The following is a 24,616-nucleotide window of genomic DNA, read 5'->3' on the forward strand; positions in this document are numbered from 1 at the left end:
CTCGGAAAGCAGTCATTTCATTTCTGTGGACTGGCCTATGTAAATTGATACCACAGAACTGGAAGCAAGCAAGTAGTCCTACCACATTCTGTCTATCCAGACAAGGTCACCTCAAGTCATTAAAAGGTGGGTAGGTGGTTGAGAAGTGCGCATGAATGGATTCTGCCTCTGAGCAAGGCTGCCTGGATTCCAAGTTGAGAAACCAATGTGGTGACTGGTAGGACAAAGCCACTGGAAGGGCTGCTAAGGGGCTGCTCTTTTATTAATGACAGTTTCTCTAAAGGGAATGTAGTGCCCAGTCCCAATGAACAGTTGTCTGAGCCCTGTACATCATCCCTTCCAGAACCTTCATCAGAAAAACAGTCCCCTCATTCGCCTGCCGATGCCTTGTCGGTCGTAGAGGACGTTGAACTTGTTCACAAACTGGTTCATTGTGTTGCACGTTTTGGTGATGGTGCCGAGGTAGGCCATGAGCCCCACATCATTGCATTGCTGGGAGGGAACAGAGAGAACCAGTTCCCCAGGGATCCCTCACATTAGGGCCAAGGACAACTGAATTTCACCTCCTGCCTGCAAGAGTAATGGTGTGAGCCCCACCTCCCCATCGAGGGTATTAACACTCACATCATAAAAGTCTGTCTTGAACTTGTCTGTGCTGAGAACCGGAAGGCAGTGACATAGGGCGTAGGCCTCCCGCAGGATCTCATGGTTGAAGGGAACCTCTCCTAAGGGTAAAATGAGGCTGCACTGATGTGGATGCTGTCACTTCTCCAGGAAGGAGGAAAACAGTTAAAAATGACAGAGAGGCACCTGTCCTACCTGCTTCAGAGGCCTTGACATATTCTAAAATGAGCTTCACACGGCTGTGCAGCATCTTGATGGCACTATGCTGAGCTATCAGGTGTTCAGCCACTGCAGGGGAACAGGGCGAATGAAAGAAGGTACGTGACCACAACCACCCACACTTCCAAAGAATTCACCTCCCTTACCAGTGGAATTCTCCCCACTGCCTGTTGCTGTCATCCGGGCCACATGGTCTACACCGATACGTTCAGCTTCCTCAGTAGCCAGCGTATAAGTGAGCTCAGCAAACAGCATTGTGGCCTGCAGGGTAAAGGGTTCCCACACAGGGAGAGTCAGAATCGGGAAACAGGGCTGGGCAGATGGCTGAGCGGGTAGAAAGCACTTGCAGCATAAATCTGAGGACCTGTGTTTAGATCCTCAGAACCCACACTAAGCTAGATGTGGTAGACATCCCACTCCTACAGCAAGATGGGAAGGAGAGACAGAATTCCCAGAAGTTCACAGGCCAACCAGCCTGGCAAACAAGAGATCCTGTCTCAAACACAGTAGAAAGCTGGGACGGACACCCAGGGTTGTCCTGTGACTGCACACATGTGCATGGCATGCAGGAAACAGACTAAAAGCAGGATTTGAAGGCTGCAGGGTAGATATTACCTCTCCATTGATTATATCGATGACAGACTCAAAAACGCTGACAGGAAGCTGTAAAACAAATAGAGACAGCAACTTACTAAGGGCAAATGTACTTCAACTTACACACGTGCCAGGCTGGCCTTGAACTCACAATCCTCCTGCCTCAACCTCTTGAGTGCTAAGATTAAGTGTGTCACCACACTTGGCTCACATTTTCTCTCTAATTTCCCCAAAAACCTACTGGATAGGTTTTACCCACATTACATATGAAAATGCCACTTCAGAGATGATGTCATACACCTGATGGGGAAATTGCAGCATGGAGGTTCAACTCAAGCATTCTCTAATACAGATGATGCCACAGAGTAAATTACAGCAGAGCAAGAGGATAAAACGCAGACATAGTGGTAGATGATCAAGACAAAGGGGACCCAGCAATACTCACATCTGTGTGCTTGGTCATGGGGTTCAACTTCAGAAAGAGGGGACTCTCAATGATCTCGCATACCTGGAAGAAAAGACAGGTCCCAGAAAAAAGTCAATTTTTCTTCCCCTCATCTTCTGCTCTCTTTCCCAACATGTGCACATTTGAGCCTGTACCTGCTTATGGACGTGGATGTCGGAGGGGTCAGGCGGCCCCCCTGTGGTATACCAACCCAGAAACTCCAGCTCCTTGAACACCTGTTTAACTGGAGAAGGGGCCAGAGTAAACAATATTTCTTTAAACCTCTCTTCCTTAGTTTGATGGACTTCATGTATTTCTTTTTTTTTTTTTTTTCCTCACCAGCTCTTCCCTCCCTCCTCAAATTTTGGCTCCGTTTAGAATAAAGACCTTTCTATTCTGCCATCTCTCATCCTTTACTTGCTGAAGATAACCTTTTACTTCTGATCCTCCTGCCTCCACCTCCTGGTTTATATGGTTCTTGAGGACTGAACTCTGGGCTTCCTGCATGTTAGGGCAAGCACTCTACCCACTGTCCTACATCCCCAACCCTTTTATCTTAAAACCAAACCAAACAAAAAAATCTTCCCACTTCTCTTTCCCACCCACTTCCATTCCCCTCTCACACTGCTCCTCCTTGGTGTAATAATATTCCTTGTCAATGATAATCTTCTCTTCCACGGTGTGGGACAGCAGCTCAAAGGAGTTCATCACTTCGATATTCCGCCCCTCCTGCTTCCCGATCAAAGCCCCAATCACTGAGAGGAGAGAAGCACACGGAAAACAGGTGAGGTACAGGCAGCCAAAACCTTTCCTAATAACCAGGCTCTGAGGTCAGTGTGGATCAATGATTGGGGAAACTAATTTGGAAGAAAGGGGAGGCAGGGGAAAAGTGATTGGAGGAGGTCTCCAAGAGGAGGGTTTGAGATTTACACACAACACTCACACTCACCCTGCATAGGCCGCCCCTCCTGGGAGCGCATGCGGATCCAGTGGTCTGAGATGTTGAGGATGACAAGGGGATGGAGAGCGACAGAAACACTCCCAGTCACTCCGGAGGCCATCACGCTGGGCACTGTTAAAGGTGAAAGGAAAACATAGCGGGTGAAAGCTCGGGCCCACACATTCTCTCCTAGACATGGGAGTAAGGGACCGGCAGAGCCGGGCCGTCCATCCCTGCCCGCAAGTTATCCTGGGAGAGATGTTGCTTCCCCCAGGCTTAAGAAGTACTCAAGATACTCCGCAAGGGAGACTCCAGAAGTCGCTCCGCACAGCCCGTTACCTGCTGCATCCACCTCCATGCCGCTGCTGCCTCCGCTCCCGTTCGCCGCCGCCGCCGCCGCCATTTTCCCCGCGCCCGCCAGCCACGGCCCGCCCCCTTCCTTCCCGGCTTCCGTCGGCGAGCGGCGCATGCTCAGTATGTGCTTGGTGCTGCTGAAGGGCGGGGCATCTGCCAGTACTTGTTAGCCCTGGATGCCCGAAAGTGTGTTGTGCTGTGTTGCTGTTGCTGTTACCGGCTCTCATGTAACCCAGCCTGGCCTTGAGCTCTGTATTGTGTATCTGAGGATGACTTCGAACTTTGATCCTCCTTCCATCACTTGCTTGTTGAGGTAGGATCTCACTGTGTAGCCCAGCTGCCTGGGAACTTGCTATTAGAGCGGGCTGACTTCAGACTCACAGAAATCCACCTGCCTCTGCCTCCTGAGTGATACGATTGTGTGTGCGCCACCATGCCCAGCATCCCTAGCTTTTATGTGTGTCCTGAGGACTTAAACTCAGGCCCTAACACTTTACTCACTGACCCATCTCCCCAGCTATGACCGTTCTTCAACTGTTCAGCTGCGTCTTCAATTGCATAGCAACCTGACTCCATATGCAAGCTAGTGACTGCTACTGGGAAGACCTGGCGCACACAGTGGGATGGGTGCCAGGTGAATCTGTGGTCACTTCGGTGTGGGCATCTGCTGCTCACTGGCAGAACTTCTTCAGTGATCCAGCAACCCCATAGAAGTCTCCACCACTTTCCAGCAGTCAAGCAGGCATGCAGAGGACTCTTTAGCCATGGGGCGAACTGGAGCGGGGTGGGGGGCAGCAGCTGCATGGAGGTGGATGCAAGCTGCCACCAGCAAACCACACAAGAGAAGCCTTTATCATGCCTGATTGTACCAACAGGGAAGGTGCAGTGTTATGGTTTGAATAAGAATGGCCCCCAGTGGGCTGGAAAGAGGGCTCAGTGGTTAAGAGCACTGACTGTTCTTCCAGAGGACTGGAGTTCAATTCCCAGTACCCACATGGTAGCCCACAACTGTCCATAACTCCAGTTGCAGGGAACCTGACACCCTCACACAGGCACACATGCAGGCAAAACACCAATGCACATAAAAGTAAATCTTAAAAAAAAAAAAAAAAAAAGTCCCTCCCCCCATTGACTCATATTAGTAACCAGGGAGGGGCACCATTGAACAAGATTAGGAGGATTAGGAGGTGTGGCTTTAATGGCAGAATTGTGTCACTGGGGGTGGGCTTTGAGGTTTCAAAAGCCCATGCCAAGCCGTCTCTCAGCCCATGGATCAGGATGTAGCTCTCAGCTACTGTTCCAGTGCTGCCTGCTGCCACTCTCCCAGCCATGATGATAATGGACTGAACCCTAAAACTCTAAGCAAGACCTCAACTGAATGTTTTCTTTTTGGTAAGAGTTGCCTTGGTCGTGGTGTCTCTTCACAGCAATAGAACGGTGACTAAGACAAGCTGGATCAACAAGTGAGGCTAAGTATCCTGCTTATATAGCCAAGAAAGAGTATTTGGCCCAGTCATTCATCTTGGGCTGATCATAGTCATTTGTTTACCAGCCAGTCACTGAAGTGTGTTTTGACCAATCATGGCCTTGCACCAGTTCGCCATAGTCCTTCCGCTAGGGGAAGGACTCCCTTCCTGTCAAGGTGGAAATGACTATAGTTTCATATACAGTTCTTTGGGGCCTATGACAGCAAAATGTCTGGTAGCAACTGTGTCAAACACACAGGTGGGGCTAAGTCTTCAGAAGCTTAGGAAATCATCTGCAATCTTTACACAACTGCCTCAAGGCCTCTGTTGAGTGTTGTAGACAACTGATACTGATATAAGGGCAGTCTGGCTAACTGTGAGGCCATAGTTTTTTTGTTTTGTTTTTGAGACAGGGTTTCTCTTGAAAGACCCTAGCCCTTCAGGCTTACACCCCCAAGCCTCAGGAAGAGAGAAACTTCAAGCACCAGGAAATGAGAAACTAAAAATCTAGTTCCCAGAGCAACCTGACTCAGCCACTACTCAATCACCCCTGTAACAATATAACAATGTAAAAAGATTTCTGTTAAGAGATGTGCTCAACTGTGACTGGGATAGTTGCAGGTGTTCCAGGAAGGACCACCGTGACCTGTGTGTAAGCTCCACTCCCGCCCTGTTACCCCCCTTGAGGTTTACATAACTGTACTCCCTCTGTGATCACCCTGTGATCAGGCCATGAAATTGTATGGGAATTGTAATCTTATGGGTTTTGTGGGTTTTTCCTTTAAAAGCCCTTATGGGGCTGCAGTAAGATGCAGCTCTTGCTCTTATGAGCAGAGTTTGCCCATCTGTACAGAAGCCAATAAAATCCTCGTGCTGTTGCATCAACTGGACTGGAGTCTGGATTCTTGGGGCGCCCACTTGAGACCCTAAACTTTGGGGTCCAACACTCTGTGTAGCTTTGGAGCCTGTCCTGGAACTCACTCTGTAGCCCAGCCTGGCCTCGAACTCACAGAGATCCACCTGCCTCTGCCTCCCAAGTGCTGGGATTAAAGGCATGCGCCACCACCGCCTGGCCGGAGGAGGCAATAGTTCTGCGGCGGCAACAGTGGCGGTGGCACACACCTTTAATCCCAGCACTCCCTCTTTCTATCTGATATTTTCTTATTCCTGTGTCCTCCACCTAAGAACCCTTCGAAAGGTGGGAACAGGTCAGAGCTGGACTTCCAGCAGACTCCCACAGGTTATACAGTCCAAACAAACTTATAAAGTTGACAGATGTCTTTTACCTGCTCAAACATAAAACAAAAAATCATCTTTGGCTGGCTTGCATACAATGCATAGTCCATGCTTGTATTAATGCAGATATGTATGTTACCTTTGAAAGTTTATGTATTTTCAGAATAAGGGGACCAGACACCAATGAAAATGGGTGGCCCAGGTGATCCAGTCTTTCAGAGTGCATCTGTTGCATTTTCCTCAGAGTTCCGCATTCAGAACAACATCAAGGCTGCTGCTAGCTAAGACGGTCCAGCTTCACAGGACTTCAGATAAGCTTTGTACTTTCCCATTACACAGAGACTGGACAACAAATGTTATAGCTAGTTTTCTTAGGACTTGACTATCATCTCAGTTTTCTCAGGGGCCTCTGGGGATGCCATCACCCCCAGACAACAGGAAGCAGTCTAGCGAACACAACGCCCACATTCCCAAGAGGTGGGGTGGGTGGTTTTTGGTCATTTGGTGGGTTATGGATGTTTGTCTTTATTTAATGGAGATATAGGAATATAGGATAAAAAGACAACTATTCATCTCAAATATTTTACATTGGTATGGATTTTTGTATGTTGATACCAATTTAATGTTATTTTTGCTAGAACATACTGTATATACATTTCTACTTTTTTTTTTTTTTTTTTTTTGGTTTTTCGAGACAGGGTTTCTCTGTGTCGTTTTGGTGCCTGTACTGGATCTCACTCTGTAGACCAGGCTGGCCTCGAACTCACAGAGATCCGCCTGGCTCTGCCTCCCGAGTGCTACATTTCTACTCTTGTTTAAGGTATTGTACCTATGCAGCTCATTTAACAATGTAATGTAAATTTCTAATCCTTGAAAGTTACTATTACACACTATTTAGGATAATAAAGAAATACAGGTTAGTAGATAGTCACCTGTAAAAATCAAACTTGTCATTATGTTAGGTATGTTTTCAAGGTTAAACAGCTATTTTAGATACATAGGTGATCTTCTAATGCTTCAGAGACCTACAGAGTATGGCATTTAAGATGCTTACTAACCTAAGGCTTTTCATGACAGACAAATCTGTTCCTGGCAGCACCAATCTACTTCATAAAAGGATGATGGGTGTTGAAGAACCTCCATATGGCATTTGCTTTCATTGTGGCAAAACTAGCCATTTGGGCAAGAAACTGCCCTTGCCTTGACTGCTGACAGTATGCTGTACAAATTGGACATGCAGGACACAAAGGAAAAGGACTGCTGAACTTTGCCAAGACAAGATGGGACAGTCCTTCAAAATTCCTGTTTTACAGAAAGGTCTGTCAGATATTCTAGGCCTATAGGCTGAAGGTGAATGCCCCAATGGTGCAGAGGAACCATGGGTGACTGTCCAGGCAACCAAATGCTTCTGCATTTCTACAGTTTTGAAAGTTGTGTGCTCTGTAATTCCTGTTTACTTAGGTAATATTATATCCTTCGTGGGTCCCTGATGGAGCTGAAGACTAGATAGTTACAGATTTCCTTGTTACCAAATTCAGAAAATAAACATAAGAGATGTAAAGTTTATAAGGTTGAGAAACAAAAAAGTTTAAAGTGTTTATCTAAGAAAATGTTTTGAGGTCTAAAAAGATAGTTTTGGGTTGGTAACAGAAGTTATGATAAAAAAGTAAATTAGGTACATGACTTTGGATTCACCAAGATAGAATAGAGAATGGAGTATTTTTTCTGAATTTGCCGAATGCAAATAGACTGAATATTGTAAATGTAATTCTTACTTGATAATTGCTCTTATTGTATATAGTATTATTATGTTAAAGATAAAACCTTTCTTTTTTATTTAGACAAAAAGGGGGAATGTTGCTGCATATTTGTTTAACTATGTAAAGAAATGTTACATTTGTATAACTATGTAAAGATGTGTTGCTATTTTACCTTGCCTGCCTAAGGCATCTGATTGGTCTAATAAAAAGCTGAATGGCCAATAAAGGAGGACATATAGGTGGAACTCCCAGGCAGGGAGAATAAGGAGGAGGAGGAATTTAGGCTCAAGGAAGAAAGAAAAAGAGGTAACAGAGGGACACCAGGGGTCAGCCAGCCAGACACAGAGAAAGCAGGAAAATAGGACATACAGAATGAAAGAAAGGTTAAAAAGCCACTGAGGCAAAGTGTAGATTAATAGAAACTTGTTAAATTAAGTTAAAAGAACTAGTGGGACAAGCATTCAGAATTAATAATAAATCTCCGTGTCTTTATTCGGTTGGAGGCCCAAAGAAAATTCCAACTACAACTTCTTATTCTCATTAAGTTGAGAGTCTGGTTATGCATCATCCAAAGGCTTCCATTCCCTAAGCCATCTCACTAGCCCAAGGGGAGCATTTTATGTCAAACAAAGATTTTATTTGAAAATCAGGCATGGTAGTGTACACCTTTAATCCCAGCACTTGGAATACAGAAGCAAAAGGATCTCTGTGAGTTCCAGGCCAGCCTGGTCCACATAGCAAGTTCCAGGCCAGCCAGAGTTGCACTGTGATACTCTGTCTCAATTAATTAATTAATTGGTTAATTAATTAACTAAAAGATTTTATTTGAAAATGTTAGGCTTGGGACAAATCAGGCCATGCTAACTGGCAGAACCTCTTTCTCCAACCTCACAGCTGCTGTAAAAGAAATGACATTCAACTGCCAGGCGGTGGTAGCGCACGCCTTTAATCCCAGCACTCGGGAGGCAGAGCTAGGCAGATCTCTGTGAGTTCGAGGCCAGCCTGGGCTACCAAGTGAGTTCCAGGAAAAAGAAAAAGAAAAGAAATGAAATGACATGCACCATCCTGTGATCCTCACTTCCCCTAAGGAAGTGTACCAAGTGTCTAGCAATCAGTGGTTGCAGGTGGCACACCTCATATGATGGACACACATTAGCTAAAGAGCCAAATCTTTTCCTCCTTCCCTTGCAACTGAGTTATAGGTGGTTGTGAGCCTACAGACATGGCTACTGGAAAATGACCTCCTGTCCTCTGGAATCGCAGCAGCACGTGCTCTTTACCATCACGCCATCCCTCCAGCCTCAAGCATATACTATTGACTATTCATTAATTACATGGAATGGGATTACCTGCCCCAACTGAAACTGGTAAAATGGGACACCACCCCTCACTCCTGTTAGTCTCCGTGGCCTGGAATATGTGAACTCCCATCACAATTACTGTGGCATTGACAATGCTTCTAATAAACCGTTTACCCCAAACCACAATCTGCCTCAGTGTTCCTCTTGAACACCAAATGTGAGATGTTATAGGAAGCTCATTATAAATATGTATGTTAGTAAAGTAATTAATCATTATTTTTTTGAGACAAAGTTTTATTCTGCAATCTAGGCTGGCCTCAAACTCTTGGCTGTTCTCAGATTTCAGCCTCTAAAGCACTGGGATTAGAGATGTGTACCCCCAGGCCAGGTTCATAAGTACAAAATCATTATTTATGTGAGACTTCTCACATAGCCCAGGCTGGCTTTGAACTCCATCTGTACTGAAGAATGATCTTGAATTCCTGATCTTCGTGTAGCCGCCTCCCAAATGCTGGGAATGAGTCCTGTGTCATCTTGTCTGATTTGTGCAGTGATGAGGATGGAACCCAGGGTTTCAGCCAGGTTAGGCAAGCATTCTAAAAACAAAGGTAAGGGTTGGCGAGGTGGATTAGCAGTTAAAAGCACTGACTGCTATACCAGAGGATCGGGTTCCATTCCCAGTAATCATATCGTCGATCACAACCGTCTGTAACTGCTGTTCTAGAAGATGTGTTGACCTCATCTGACCTACACCTGCATCAGGTGGAGGTATGCACAAATACAAGCAGGGAAAACTTGCAAAAAAAATCTTTTAAAAAACTGAGCTAGGGGCTGGAGAGAATGCTCAGCGGTTAAGAGCACTGGCTACACTGGGCAGTGGTGGTGCACGCCTTTAATCCCAGCACTTGGAACTCGGAGGCAGGCGGATCTCTGTGAGTTCAAGGCCAGCCTGGTCTACACAGCGAGATCCAGGACAGGCACCAAAACTACACAGAGAAACCCTGTCTCAAAAGAAGGAGAAGGAGGAGGACAAAAAGGAGGAGGAGGCCGGGCGGTGGTGGCGCACGCCTTTAATCCCAGCACTCGGGAGGCAGAGCCAGGCGGATCTCTGTGAGTTCGAGGCCAGCCTGGGCTACCAAGTGAGTTCCAGGAAAGGCACAAAGCTACACAGAGAAACCCTGTCTCGAAAAAACCAAAAAAAAAAAAAAAAAAAATCTGAGCTAAACCTTCAGCCCCATGGTGCACATTTTTTAAATTTATTTTTATTTTATGTGCATTGTTATTTTGCCTATATGTATGTCTGTTTGAGAGTGTCAGATCTTGGGGTTACAGACAGTTGCTAACTGCCATGTGGGTGCTGAGAATTGAACCCAGGTCGTCTGGAAGAGTAGCCAGTGCTCTTAACCACTGAGCCATTTCTCCAGCCGCCCCCCCCCCCGCTTTTTTTTTTTTTTTTGTTGGTGTTTTGGTTTTGGTTTTTTTCGAGACAGGGTTTCTCTGTGTAGCTTTGGCGCCTTTCCTGGAACTCACTCTGTAGCCCAGGCTGGCCTGGAACTCACAGAGATCCGCCTGCCTCTGCCTCCCGAGTGCTGGGATTAAAGGTCTGCGCCACCACCTCAGCATGGTGCACATTTATATTAACGGATCTTCAAGTTTCTTATATTTGCAGTGGAGGTTTAGGTGATGGTGTTGACTGGTCCACCGGAATTTATGCCCTGAATTCCCAGGGCCTCCAGCTCATCGTCCCTTCCCGACCTGGCCAGCAGGTGGCGCGGTCTGGAGCACTTGTTTTTCCTGCACACCAGTCTTCTTTGAGTCAGCGAACCATCGAGAGATGAAGACCTCCCATTTTCCTAGAGAAAGCAAGCGGGCGTTTGGCTCACGGAGATTGTAGTGGGTGGCGAAGAAGGACGACCCGGAAACGACATGGGCAGGGGGAACTTCCGTTCTTTGTTCTGTTCTCGGTTGTGTGGGTCTGTGATAGGGTCCAAGAGGGCCTGGTTCGTGTCCGGCCCCCTAATTACGTCCCTGTCCCCAGGGTGAGTGGGGCCGTCTTCGGGACTCGCGGTGAGGCGGAAGTGTGGTCGCCGGGGAAGGGGGTTGGTGTTCACGCCTCTGCGGCCCGCGGGGTCCCCGGGCCCGGCTCCGCGGGGTCCTGGGTCCTCCTTGTCCCTGCGGCCGCTGCCCAGCTCCGCAACCCCGGCTCGGCGGGTTCCTGCGTGTCGCGGATTGGGACTCCGGATCTGCTCTTGTGTCCTCCACCGCCAGCCCCAGTGTTTGAAATTTCCAGCGTCGCTGCCGAGGTCCCTTTCTTTAAAACCGCTGATGACAGACAGCCAGCCAGCCTAACTTGGTACTCTCAGTGCACCGTTTTCTGTGCTGGGGGCAGGAGAAGGAAGTTTGTTTTTCCTTAATTGGATCGGAGAGTGAGAGTAGTTCTGTGTCATAGTGAGAACTAGGGCTTGGGAGGAGATGCGAACTCGGGTCCTCAGAAAGATCCTGCGGGGACCTCACCAAAGACCTAATGTCCTATAGATATGTTTTAGTTTACTGCCGGATACCCTTTCCTGGCGAAGCTGTACAATGCTGGCGCAGACTCCCTGCAGAAAGTGGCTGAGTGTCCAGCTGACTAAGACACTAAGAACCTAGATTGACACAGAGAACCTTCAGTTCATATCAGCTCTCTAGGGTGCAATGAAATGACAATGGTGTTCGTTGGTAGTTATTAGAGTATACCCCTTTCCCCTCCATACTTCTTAAGCATCTATATTAGAAGTAAGTTTCACGTGAGTTTTTCCATTTTACTCCCTTAATCATACAGCACTGGTATCACCTAAAGAGTGGTTCTCAACCTTCCTAATGCTGCAACCCTTTATACAGTTCCTCATGTTAGAGTGACCCCCCAACCATAGTTATTTTTGTTGCTACTTCATAACTAATTTTTCTACTGTTATGAACTGTAATGTATATATGTTTTCTGATGGTCTTAGGCGACCCCTGTGAAAGGGTCCTTCGACCCCACCCCCACCCCTAGTTGAGAAACACTAACTTAAAATGAATTTCCAGGAATTAGTCAAGCTTGCTGGCGCACATCTGTAATCCCAGCACAGATGCAAATGAAGCAGGAGTATGAATATAATTTCAAGGCCAACCTGTACTATACAGTGAATTCCAGCCTAGTCTGGGGTATACTGTGAGGTCTTACTCAATAAAGAAAGACAAAAAATAAATAAAATCCCAGGAACTGAACATACGATCCCAAATTTCTTACATCACTACTTTAATTTTAACAGGGGTTAACTCTGTAGAAGGAAGAAAGGATCCAGGAGGGAGGCTTCTCCTGACCTGTCCTCACTGTCATGTGGTCCTTCTTGGTCCCTTGGGCAGCTTGAGGGAGTGGAGTTGGCAACAGGGCCAGGGAAAGGCTCTGCCCATACCCAGATGGCAGAAGTACCATGCAGAGTTCCTATGAGAAACATTGTTTACTGACTCAAGACACTGGGGACTTGGACTTGTCCTCAACATTATGCCTTTGAGTTCCAGCTTCAGTTAACCCAGCCTTGAACGGGGACTATTGCCTTTCACTCTGTTATTTGTTTGTTGTTTTTTGAGACAGCATCTCTCAACAAAGCCCTGGCTGTCCTTGAACTCATTATGTAGACCAGGCTGGCCTTGAAGTCTTCCTTCCAAGTACTGGTATCAAAGGCATGGGTCACCATGCTCAGCTTGCCTTTTACTTTGGAGTCAGAGTGTGTGTGTGTGTGTGTGTGTGTGTGTTTCTTTGAGATAGGGACTGGGTTGGAACTCCTAATCCTGTCTCGGCCTCTCAGGTGCTTCAGGTCTGTGCCATGATGGACGAATTCCCACAACGCTACAGCTGGTTTGATACTAGAGTGCTAGCACCCAGCTTTGATCTGCCTTTTGTGATTGCTACCCCCTGTCTCCTTACCTTTTGTCTGAAGTCTTAACTGAGAGCTTCCCTAGGGGGATGGAAGCCTATGCAAACTTAGTAACAACAACCCAGTGGTGTTATTACTGAGAATTTGCATTTGGCATTATCCCTTTGGGGGGCTTAGATCAAAGACTTTGGTATACGGAATTGACTTGCTAAAGGTGTGATTTGTCTAACAAAAGGGCTCTTTGCTCAGCAAGGGCAGTTCAGTTCACCGTGAGAAATCCACCCTGCAGCTGGAAAAGGCTGAAATTCAGCCTTGAGGTGCCTCTACTTCTTTCCATGGACCTGCATGAACCTACACCCACTCCTGATATACAACTGTGCCACCCATGCCAAGTTGTTGATTACCCCCACCCCCTCCAACAGGGTTTCTCTGTAGCCCTGGCTGTCCTGGAACTTGCTCTGGAGACCATACCTGGCTCAGGGTCAGTCATCTCAGTTAGTGAATGATACCCACCTCATTACTGCACTTGTCACTAAAAATGTTGGGTGGGTGTGGCAAAATTGGAAATCTTTGTGTAGGCTCATTACAGAAGTGCCCACGTTCACAGGGATCTAATGGGTAGTCCTGTGTGTTTCTTCCCTTCCTGCATACTGAGATGCAATTCCCTTTATGAAATCAGGAGGCATTTTAAAAAATCAACTTTGATCTCTTTGCCTCGGCAGTGCTTCTTCAAAACCTGCTTGCTGCTGAGTCTACAGCTAAGAGATCAGCGACCAGAACATTTCACTCACCCATGGAAACTCAGGCTGACCTTGCAGCTCAGGAACCTCGGCCCCTGCTAGAGAGTGGTAAGATAATGGGATTGGGAGAGGAGGTTGTTCTCATCTTTTTCTGTTGTTTAACTTGCTTGTGTTTTTGTTTTCCTTTGAGGCAGGGCCTCACTTTGTTGCCATGGCTGACCAGAAACTCACTGTGTAACTAGGTTGGTCTGAACCTTGGAGAGATCCCCCTGCCTGTGCATCTTTAGTGCTGGGATAAAGGTGTGGGCCAGCACACTTGGTAGGCTTGTTTGTCTCTTGAGACAGGGTCTCATTGTGTAGCCCAGGCTGGCTTTAAATTTTCCATATTCTTGACTCGTGTCTGTAGTGTTGGGTTTAAACCGATACCTGCCTCATTCTTTCCTGTGTGTGTGTGTGTGTGTGTGTGTGTGTGTGTGTGTGTGTTGAGACAGGGTCTCACTGCAGCCCTAGATGTCCAAGGACTTCCTATGTAGACCAGGCTACCCTGGAACTCCCAGAGATCTACCTGCTTCTGCCCCTCAGGTGCTGGGACTAAAGGCATGTGGCACCGCACCCAAGCCAAAATAACTTTTATTGATTTTTTTTAATTAAATGTATTTATTTTGTGTGTTATGTATATAGACATGTATGGCACAATACACCAAAGTTTCTATGCAGAGGTCAGAGGGCAAGCTCTGGAGTTGATTCCTTCCTTCCACCATGTGAGTTGGGGGTAGGCATCAGCTCAAGCAGAGAGGCTTTGTCAAGGTGCCTTCACCCATTGAGCTATAGAACCTGCCCTGAACTCTCTTTTTGAAACGTTTTGTATTGCCATATAGTAATTAAATATGATATTGGGTTTCATTACATTTTCATACTTTTTTAAAAATATTAAAGAGCTGTGGGTTTGGAGAGATGGTTCAGTGGGTAAAAGCTCTTGTCTCGGAAGCATGAGGACATGTGTTTGAATCCCCAGAACCTACATTAAACCATATGCATAGTAAGAATGTCTGTAGTCCCAGTATTTCTATGGGGAGATGGGAGCTAGAGATGGGAGAATCCCCAGAAGCTCATAGGCCAGCTAGCATGGCATACATAGCAGAAAAACAACAAAGATACCCAGTCTCAAACAAGGAGGGAAGCAGGAACTGAAACCTGAGGCTGTCCTCTGACTTCCACATGTGCACTGTGGCATGTATGCACCCCCACTCACATGGGCATTCCTACACACAAATTCCCCAAACGTTAGAAAGTTGTGTGGGAGAAAGGACTTCTAGGGTACTTACTGGGTATGGAACCGAGGGCCATGTTATGTCTCAGATTGTCGCGGCAGGGTGTGTGATGGATCCTTGGAAAGAAGACTCAGAGGCACCTTAAGAATGAATCTAGTCTTTCTTGGCTGCAAGGGGGTCCTGCCCCGGAGGACTTTCCCTTCGCCCAGGGCATTTTTATTTTTTTTTTTTGTTTTTTTTGTTTTTTTTGTTTTTGTTTTTCGAGACAGGGTTTCTCTGTGTAGCTTTGCGCCTTTCCTGGAACTCGCTTTGGAGACCAGGCTGGCCTCGAACTCACAGAGATCCGCCTGGCTCTGCCTCCCGAGTGCTGGGATTAAAGGCGTGCGCCACCACCGCCCGGCTTATTTTCTATTTACAGTTTAGCCAGTTAATTTTCACATGCTCAAAGCAAACCTGAAAGGAGCTCCCAGAGATAAAATGCCAAGTGCAAATTCCTCGATTTCTCAGGTACCACAGTTTTCCCTGTTTCCTGAACCAAGTTTTGCATAGGCCTTTGATCCTTGGGAGACTCTCAAACAAGATTCACATAGGGTGATAAGAGAAACAAAAGGTGTGGGTTAAACAAAGGATGGATTAGGGCTAGGTGCTGCTCTCTGGAGCCGGGCCAGAGTAGCTCAGCAGGAATGCAGCCACACATACATTTGCTAGGAAAGCACTTAGCACTGAGCTAAGAGCTGCAGGTTTCAGCCATAATGGCTATTTTCCCCATGCTTACTAGGAAAAAGCATTTAAAATCTGTTTTGTCAAATCTAGTTATGCATAGTGGGTTAGACCCTGAGAGACAAACACAAAACTTATGGCTGATGGGGAAAGGTATGTGGTCCACAGCAGAGCTAGGAAACATTTCTGTCATATTGATATAGATTTGGTCTTTGGATGGAAAAAGAGAAGAGGTGTGGGTTTTGTGTTTTCGGTCGGGGCTTGAGGGAAGCTGCTCATTTCCCTCTGCCTATGAATCTCCTACAAGAATTTGCAGTATTGGAAGGAAAATGAGAATGTAACTGGTCCCCGGCCTCACTTGAAGAACAGGCATGAATGGTCAGGAGTATGGCATTCATGGAAGCAGAGACAGGGTGGGTTTTTGAGGCATATGACCTTAGGTCAGAAAGCAGGCAGATTGATTCCTGGCCCTGGTATTGTCCTTCAGCTCTTTCCTCTTCAAAAGTCCCTTCCTTTCCTGACAAGGACAGCCTGGGGCACGAGATGTTGGCTGCTGCACTTCTGAAGGCCAAGTCCCAGGTAAGCCATGGTTCCCTTCATTCTTTTCCTTCTCGTTTTGTAGAGTGATGTATCATTTAGCGCCCTAAACTCTTAATTCTGTCCATCAAAACCATGGTTCTGTGGCCAGTGGGTACAGTGGGTAAAGGTGTTTGCTCCCAATGCCTTTAATCTCAGCACTCAGGAGGCAGAGGCAGGTCGATCTCTGTGAGTTCAAGGCCAGCCTGGTCTACAGAGCGAGATCCAGGACAGCCAGGACTACACAGAGAAAACCTGTCTTGAAAAACAAAAACAAACGAAAATGGTGTTTGCTGCCAACCCTGCCAACTGGATATAATCCCTGGGATCTGTATGTTACAAGGAGAGAACTGACTGTCACAAATTGTCCTCTGACCTCCATATGTGTGCAGTGGTACCCCTCCCCAAATAAATAAATGTTAATTAAAAAATCATTTCCATTATGGACTCTTAGAAGGCAGTTACGCTCATCCCTATGCCACCTATGCTGTTTTGGATGCTCATGCTGGTATTGCTCTGACCTCTGCCCTCATCCCAAAGAGCTCAGCCCCATCCTGGTTGCTGTGTGATGCTGCCAGTCCTGACCCTTGCCCTGAAATTGCATATATGGCCGTATGACTGTTTCAGGAGTTGGTAACATTTGAGGATGTAGCTGTGTACTTCATCTGGAAAGAGTGGAAGCGTCTGGAACCTGCACAGAGGAACCTCTACAGGGATGTGATGCTGGAGAACTATGGGAATGTGTTCTCACTGGGTAAGGGCTTGTACCTTCTCAACAGAGCATGCTATTTTTTCTAGGCTTCAGGGTTTGCTATTGGCAATGTAGTCTTAGAAAACTCTAATACTGGTGCTGGAGAGATGGCACTTTCTGCTCTTGCAGAAGACCTAAGTTCAGTTTCCCATTTCTCACATGGAGGCTCTCGATTGTAACTCCATTTTAAGGGATCTGCATCAGACACACACAGTACATCCATGCATGCAGACAATCATACACATTAACAATAAATAAATTAAAAAAGAAAACTAATAACAGTAAGAATGACAACTCACATTTATAGGGTAATTTGCTGCTTATAAGGAGATTTCACATATATCCTTGCATTTAATTCTCACAGTAACTCCACAGTTGAGGTGGTTAGTATTATCTTCATTTTATAGGTTTGGAACGTGAGGTTAAGAAACACAAAATCAGGGCTGGAGAGGCAGCTCAGTGCTTAAGAGCACTGGCTGCTCTTCCAGAGGACCTGTGTTCTATTTCTGTACCCACACGGCAGCTCGCAACCTTCTGTAGTCCCAGTTCCTGGGAATCTGACACCCTCTTCTAGCCTCCACAGATACCAGGCATGCATGTGATACACATACATGTAGACAACCACTCATATATGGAAAACAAACAAAAAGACCCTTAGAAGCCAGTTGGGCATGGTGGCATATACCTGTAATCTCATCACTTGAGAAGTAGAGGCAGGTGGACCAGCTGTGACATGTTCACTATGGATTTGAGACCACCCTGGGCTGCGTGAGACCCTGCCTCAAACAAACAAGCAAACACACAATGAACTTAGACACTTTTTGCATGGTAGTAGAACTTGTGAATGACAAAGTTTGAGCTCCAGTGTTTTTTCCTGTTATTTATATCTTTGGATTTATTTGTCTGTCTGTCTGGACTTATTTATCTATCCATCTGTCCGTCCATCCATCCATCCATCCATCCATCCATCCATCCACCCATCCACCTATCTACCTGTCTGTCTATTTGAGACAGGGTTTCACACTGCAGCCTAGGCCGACCTGGAACTCATTAAATAGCCCAGGATGGCATTAAACTGTATAATCCTCACACTTCATGTACTGTAGTGCTGGGGTATAGGTGTGAGCCACCACATCTGGCTGACCCCCTCCCTATTAACACCAAACCTGGTACTTTAGCCATCTATTTCCAGGACTTAATGTATCACTCAGAGACTTTTCTAATGGATTCGGATGTTGGGATTCCTGAACATGGAAGGTGGTGCTCTGTGTCTGAGGGAACATTCTAGAGCTCTCTGTTCTTCCTTTTTCTGTTCGATTACTCCAAGGACCTACTGTTTTGTTCAGGAGCTTCTGTACCTCTTATAGAAATGTATGTTCTGAGGCTGGAGAGATGGCTCAGGAGTTAAGAGCACGGCTGCTCTTTCAGAGGACTACAACTCAGGTCCTAACGGCCACAGCAGGGGGCTCCAAAGCTACCTGTAACCCCAATTTTAGGGGGTGGTGTGGGGCTGATTTGCCCTCTTCTGGTCTCCAGAAACACCTACACACATGTGGACACACACACACAATTTTTAAAAGAAATGTATTGCTAGGCATGGTATTATACACCTTTAATTCCAGCATCTGGGAAGCAGAAGCTAGGAGACCTCTGTGAGTTCAAGGCCAGCCAGGTCTACATAGTGAGTTCCAGGACAGCTAGCCAGGGCTACATATTGAGACCCTGTCTCTGAATAAATAAATAAATAAACAAACAAACAAATAAAATCAATTCCTTGTTTTAAGTAGAAATTACCTCCTTAACACTTAGTTACTCATCTCTTACCTCACTTTCAGTTAGAACATTTTTTCCGAGCAGTACCAGGGCATCTTCCTAACTGCCGGTTGAGATGTCCCTATGCATTTCCTTTTGTCCCCTGAAGACCTGGGGTCTAGGTTTGTGCTCTGGGAACACTTAGTATGGCCATGTCTCTCCCTATGAGCGGGTTCTTCTTTTGAGTCCTGTGACAGTCTCTTGGCTGGAATGAGAATTGAGGCATCTGAGAAGAGAGAAGGCTTGAGAGGGGTCTGTCCAAGTGAGTCCTTGCCCTGTCTACTTTAAAAAATACTGACAAACTAAAAATACTACCTGGACCCAGTGGAACCATCCTCCGTGCCTAGAGTTCCCTGTAGGAACAATGTATATAGTGAAAATGAGAAGCCAGACATGGAGATTATTTATATAGTCTGCAACATAATGTCGCCTTCCTGGTCTACAGCCCAGAGCTGGCCTAAAACTTTTGTCTTTGCTGGTGGCATACGTGGTTGGACTACACAGGTTAGTTCTCCCCTGGGGGTTCTTAGTGTCTGTCCTCTGCTCCTTCTTGCTCTACTGTTTTTCATCTCTTTACCTGCCTCTCTCTTCAGCAGTCTGTTAAGTTCCTTACATATTTGCTCCACCTATCAGGCTTCCCCTTTTTTGGACTGTGTCTCCCTATGTAGCCCAGGCTGGCCTCAAACTCATGGTCTTCCAGCCTACTGTGTGCTACAATTAATAGACACATATCACCCCTTTCAACTTTCTGTCATTCTTTTTTGTTGTTGTTGTTGTTGTTTTTTTTTTGTGACAGGGTTTCTCTGTGTAGCTTTGGAGCCTGGTTGGCCTTGAACTCACGGAGATCCTCCTGCCTCTGCCTCCAGAGTGCTGGTATTAAAGGCGTGTGCCATCACCGCCCGGCTTTCCTGTCATTCTTAAACTTGCTACTTCACCCATTGTCCTTTTCTTCTCACCGTCTTCCCAGCCACAGCTACAGCCTCTGACCTGCCTGAAAACTTTGGCGCTTCATTAAGTAACAAGTCTTTCTTACCTAGACTTGTTCTGTTTTAAAGATTTGTTTACCTTATTCTTTTATGTGTGTGAGTGTTTTGCCTGCATGTATGTGTGCACCACATGTGTTCCTGGTGCCTCTGAAGGTCAGAGGAGAGCACTGGATCTCCTGGGACTACAGTTACAGACAGTTGGGAGGTGCCATGTGGGCCTGCGAATCACACCCGTGTCCTCTGCAAGCACAACAAGTACTCTTAACCTCTGAGCCAGCTCTTCAACCTCCCTTACCTGGTTTTTGTTCCCAACAAAGCAGGCCATCTCCTCCCATCCCCAGCACATCGCTGACTTCCTCTCGGTTCGCACCTTTTCTCCCCAGCTTTCTCCCTGTTCCTTCTCTGTTTCTTTAGCCCACTTGTCTTACTTTGCTTTAGTTCTACATAAAGGTTGGAAGGCCTCTCTTCAGGCCAGCAAAGGGACATGTGCTTTTGGCACTATAAATGTCAGACACATGATTATTTTGTTCTCTGACTTTTATTCTTTTCCTCACAAATAACATATGACACTTGCATTTTTTATTGTGCTAGATGGTGAGTCCAAAACTGGAAATGACCAAGTACTCTCCGAAGGCCTGGGGTCACGTGAGGTGATACTGGGACGATTGCAAACGGATGTTTCTCAGGGTCTTAAGTTTGAAGAAGCCTATGAGCAAGAAGTCAGTCTGAAGAGACAGCTAGGGAACTCCTCTGTTGGAAGACTGAATAGGAAAATACAGGAGTTTCACCAAATGACAGTTGAGGAAAAGCTCACCCGTATGGGACAAAGAAATGAGAAGTATAATGAGTTTGGGAACAGTTTCACCATGAATTCCAAACTTATTTCACATCAGAGATTTCCCATGGGAGACAGACCCCATAAGTGTGATGAATGTAGCAAGAGTTTTAATCGAACTTCAGACCTTATTCAACATCAGAGAATTCATACTGGGGAAAAACCATACGAATGTAGTGAATGTGGAAAGGCCTTCAGCCAGAGCGCACATCTTATTCAGCACCAGAGAATCCACACTGGAGAGAAGCCCTATGAATGTAAGGATTGTGGGAAGACCTTCAGTTGTAGCTCTGCTCTCATCCTACACCAGAGAATCCACACTGGGGAGAAACCTTATGAATGTAACGAATGTGGAAAAACATTTAGCTGGAGCTCCACTCTTACTCACCATCAGAGAATCCACACTGGCGAGAAGCCCTATGCTTGCAACGAATGTGGGAAGGCTTTCAGTAGGAGCTCCACCCTTATTCATCATCAGAGAATCCACACTGGAGAGAAACCCTATGAATGTAATGAGTGTGGGAAAGCCTTCAGCCAGAGCTCACACCTCTATCAGCACCAGAGAATCCACACTGGAGAGAAGCCCTATGAATGTATGGAATGTGGAGGGAAGTTTACCTACAGTTCAGGCCTTATTCAGCATCAAAGAATCCACACAGGGGAAAATCCCTATGAATGTAGTGAGTGTGGGAAAGCCTTCAGGTATAGCTCAGCTCTTGTTCGCCATCAGAGGATTCACACTGGAGAGAAGCCTTTGAATGTAATGGGTGTAAGCAGAAATTCCGGAGTTTCTGCTGAATTAAACATCAGAGAGTCCACATGAGAGAGCCATATGCCATTTTCCCCACTCCCTGAGTCTAAGGAGCTCTTGCCTTACTTTATAAATAGGGCCGATTTAAAATGTGTTCCACCTCCAACCTTTCACTCAGAGAGTGGGGCAGATTGGGAAAAACATCCTGGCACAGCGATCAGCAGGATTTCCCAGGAATGGACACCAGTCTTGAAAAATTGTGAGGCAAGTAGCAAATTAAGCACTGGGAAAAGAAGGAAGCTTGGGGACCAGTCTCCCCTTTTTGGGAAGGGGTTTGCACTAAACCAATTTTCTCACACCAAAAGAGCCTTTCTTTCCAAGGTGGGGATGGAAGCTTCTTAGCAACAAAATTCCAAGGGTTCCACTACTTGGAGTCAGTCTGGTAAGCACAACAGGCAGAGGGAAGAATATTCTGGGTCATCCTAAGTTCTGGGGAGGGAAACAAGCTGTATTTCTTTCTTTCTTTTTTGAGACAGGTCTCACTATGTAGCCCTGGCTGTTCTTGAACTCACTGTGTAGACCAGGCAGGCCTTGAACTCAGAGAGACCTACATGCTTTTGCCTCCTAAGTGCTGGGATTAAAGGCGTATTCAACCATGCCAGGCCCCCAGAGGCTGCATTTCAGAGCCATTCTTCTTAATCCAGCTTTAAGATTGGACAAGGAATATGCTGCTTTGGCATATGAATCATGAATTCAGGAAACTTGGTGCTGATGGGTTCATTTTATTGGGGGGGGGGTACCCCAGCCAGGGTTTCTGTAGTGACTATCCTCGGAGCTCTTGGAGCAGTTTTTAAGAGCAGTCTGGCAATACTGTAGGCAGACCCCACATCCTCCCTTGTAACAGGACTGACTGGAAATCTCATTGGAGCAGTAAATAACCTGAGGTAGATCAGAAGCATTTACTACTGGCCTGACTCCTGTCCTCTCTTCTTCCTGTTCCTGTGGTAAAAGGTTATATGATATCAACCTCTAGTTATTAAGGATGCTGTCAGGGAACTCACCTACCCAGCTTGTCCTACCCTCACCTCTAACATCTGGCCCCAGCAGCTGGACCTCTCTGGAGTACATCTGACTTCAGCTACTTCGGAGTACATAAACAGTAAAGCCAGAGAGGCACTGAGGCCCAAGCTTGGCAGCTGGGCTCCTTGCTGGGTACGGGTGGTGCTCCAACCAACAGATGACTTTCCATATTTCTCCAACCCTGCTCATCCTGTAGCTTAAATGAAATGCACTGTTAAACAGAATAGTTTTTTCAGAAGGGGAGATGTATTGGGCATTTGTATAGGAATCAAAGTTTTGTCAGTTAAAACAGCACAGTAACTATAAATGGAATCCAAAAGTATACTCTGAAATTTGTCTTTGATAACCATTTTTGCGTCACAAATGTGAGGCTTTCCTGTCCCACACAGCCCTCTCAAACTCTTGCAGACATTACTGCAGATTGTATAAACATGTGCAGCTACTCCCACTTTCATACCAAATTAGAATTTTATAGGCTGTAGATCATTTTGTGTGGTAGACAGATGACGAAAACTAAAAAGGTGTGTTTGGCTCTTTTGTAGCAATGGGCATATCTCTCTGTTTCGGTTTGGTGTTGGTAGGGTATTATGGCCATGGAGAATGGTAGGCTTGGAATGAGATGAAGAGGTTAACATTAAGATGGCTGTGAACGCCCTGCACTTACAAGGGAGAGGCAGGAGGATCTCTGTGAGTTCAAGGACAACCTGGTCTACAGAGCTAGTTCTAGGATAGCCAGCGTTACACAAAGAAACCCTGTCTTGAAAAACCAAAAAACAAACAAAAATGGCCATGAACTCACTTTTTTTTTTGGTAGAGTATGGTAATGGATCATCTATTATGTGTCTTTAATTTCACAAATTTTTGGAACTGATCATTTTTGGCTCCTTTAACACTTATTGCCAGGCCTGATGGTTCAAGCCTCTAATCTCAGCTACTTGAGAGGCTGATAGAGGAGGATCACAAGTTCCAGGCCTGCCTGCACTATGAAGTGAGTTTAAGGCCAGCTTGGACAAGTTAGTAAGGAGTCTATTCCATTGTTTGTCTTTCTAATTACTGGAAATTAAGCTGAGCCTCATCAGTTATACAACTGGCTTCTAGTTCTGCCTTTTCTTTTTTTTTTTTTTTTTTTTTTTTTGGTTTTTCGAGACAGGGTTTCTCTGTGTAGCTTTGCGCCTTTCCTGGAACTCGCTTTGGAGACCAGGCTGGCCTCGAACTCACAGAGATCCGCCTGGCTCTGCCTCCCGAGTGCTGGGATTAAAGGCGTGCGCCACCACCGCCCGGCTAGTTCTGCCTTTTCAAGCAGCACACACTTCTTTATCAAATAAAACTTTGAAGAACATTTTTTTCTTTCTTTCTTTTTTTGAGACATGGTTTCTCTGTGTAACCCTGTCTGTCTGGGAACTCGCTCTGTAGACCAGGCTGGCCTCAAACTCACAGAGATCTGTCTGCTTCTGCCTGCTGAGTGATTGGGTTAAAGGTGTGCTTAAAGAACATTTTCATTCTGCAAAAGAAGTTGTTTTATTCACCTCTGCTGGGGATCATATCCAGCATTTCTTTTGTGCTGGGTAAGAACTAAGTACCTCAGCCTAGAATTTTTTTTTTTTTTTTTGCATTCATTTTTGGTATGTGTTCATGCATGCATACATGTGCCATGGAATGCACGTGGAGGTCAGAAGCCAACTTGCAGGAGTTGGTTCTCTTGCAGTGTGGGTCCCAGGGATGAAGTCAAGGTCACCAGGCCTGACAAGGGCAAGTGCCATTACCTGTGGAGCCATCTCTCTGACCGAGGAATTTTTACTTTATTTACTTTTGTGGTTTATTTTTGACTCAGGACTGACCTTGAACTGATCCTCCTGTGTCTACCTCCCAAATGCTGGAATTACAAGCATATGCTGCCTTTCATCTCCAGTGACATCTCTGAGATCCAATTCAAATGATTCTGGGAAAGTATGTTATGTAATAAAGTTTCTAACTGAGCACAGAGTCCAGTTTCATGTGCACTTTTCAGGTAACAGGATGAACAATGCAGTGATGATAAACATCTTGTTAGATTGTTTCTTTTTTTTAGTGAATAATACAAAACAAAAACAAGAGAAAAGGTTGTTTTGCTTTGGTTTGTGTTTTAGGTGGGATCTTGCCATGTAGTCCAGGCTAGCCTTGAACTCAGTCCTGCTGCAACCTTTTTAAATTCTGGAATTACAGATTAATCGTCATACCCAGTTAAAAGATAGTTTTTAAAAAGCCCTCCATAGTTCT

At 45.9% G+C, this 24,616-nt stretch overlaps 2 protein-coding genes across 5 annotated transcripts; one reads left to right on the forward strand and one right to left on the reverse strand.

The window, feature by feature from the left end:
- Window positions 1-244: 244 nt before the first annotated feature.
- Window positions 245-3,306, reverse strand: Cops6 (COP9 signalosome subunit 6). The gene is made up of 10 exons (XM_052754135.1): window positions 3,162-3,306; window positions 2,832-2,954; window positions 2,506-2,637; window positions 2,038-2,126; window positions 1,883-1,945; window positions 1,459-1,506; window positions 990-1,104; window positions 820-912; window positions 625-725; window positions 245-492 (listed from the first exon to the last, which is right to left on the reverse strand). The coding sequence occupies exons 1-10, from the start codon at window positions 3,289-3,291 to the stop codon at window positions 352-354; spliced, it is 1,035 nt and encodes a 344-aa protein (XP_052610095.1). The 5' UTR covers window positions 3,292-3,306; the 3' UTR covers window positions 245-351.
- Window positions 3,307-3,364: 58 nt separating this feature from the next.
- Window positions 3,365-24,336, forward strand: Znf3 (zinc finger protein 3). Of its 4 annotated transcripts, none has more exons than XM_052754132.1 (5): window positions 3,365-3,489; window positions 13,561-13,686; window positions 16,057-16,148; window positions 16,773-16,899; window positions 20,286-24,336. In XM_052754132.1, exons 2-5 carry the CDS (start codon window positions 13,632-13,634, stop codon window positions 21,350-21,352), a joined length of 1,341 nt encoding a protein of 446 aa, XP_052610092.1. In that variant the 5' UTR covers window positions 3,365-3,489; window positions 13,561-13,631; the 3' UTR covers window positions 21,353-24,336. The 4 variants fall into 4 exon arrangements, with proteins under 4 accessions (XP_052610092.1, XP_052610090.1, XP_052610091.1 ...); XM_052754130.1 differs by lacking the exon at window positions 3,365-3,489 and adding an exon at window positions 10,796-10,978; XM_052754131.1 differs by lacking the exon at window positions 3,365-3,489 and adding an exon at window positions 10,985-11,292.
- Window positions 24,337-24,616: the final 280 nt, after the last annotated feature.

Source organism: Peromyscus californicus, unplaced genomic scaffold, assembly GCF_007827085.1.
Source record: "Peromyscus californicus insignis strain IS unplaced genomic scaffold, ASM782708v3 Scaffold_2__1_contigs__length_46816999, whole genome shotgun sequence".
Lineage (NCBI taxonomy): Eukaryota > Metazoa > Chordata > Mammalia > Rodentia > Cricetidae > Peromyscus > Peromyscus californicus.

Coding starts and splice junctions, on each gene's coding strand:
- Cops6 (XM_052754135.1), bottom strand. CDS start 3,291: ATGCGCCGCTCGCCGACGGAAGCCGGGAAGGAAGGGGGCGGGCCGTGG. Junction 2,955..3,161: donor CATGGAGGTGGATGCAGCAG/GTAACGGGCTGT, acceptor CACCTTTAACAG/TGCCCAGCGTGATGGCCTCC. Junction 1,507..1,882: donor CCATGACCAAGCACACAGAT/GTGAGTATTGCT, acceptor TTTGTTTTACAG/CTTCCTGTCAGCGTTTTTGA.
- Znf3 (XM_052754132.1), top strand. CDS start 13,632: ATGGAAACTCAGGCTGACCTTGCAGCTCAGGAACCTCGGCCCCTGCTA. Junction 16,149..16,772: donor TTCTGAAGGCCAAGTCCCAG/GTAAGCCATGGT, acceptor TGACTGTTTCAG/GAGTTGGTAACATTTGAGGA. Junction 16,900..20,285: donor TGGGAATGTGTTCTCACTGG/GTAAGGGCTTGT, acceptor TTATTGTGCTAG/ATGGTGAGTCCAAAACTGGA.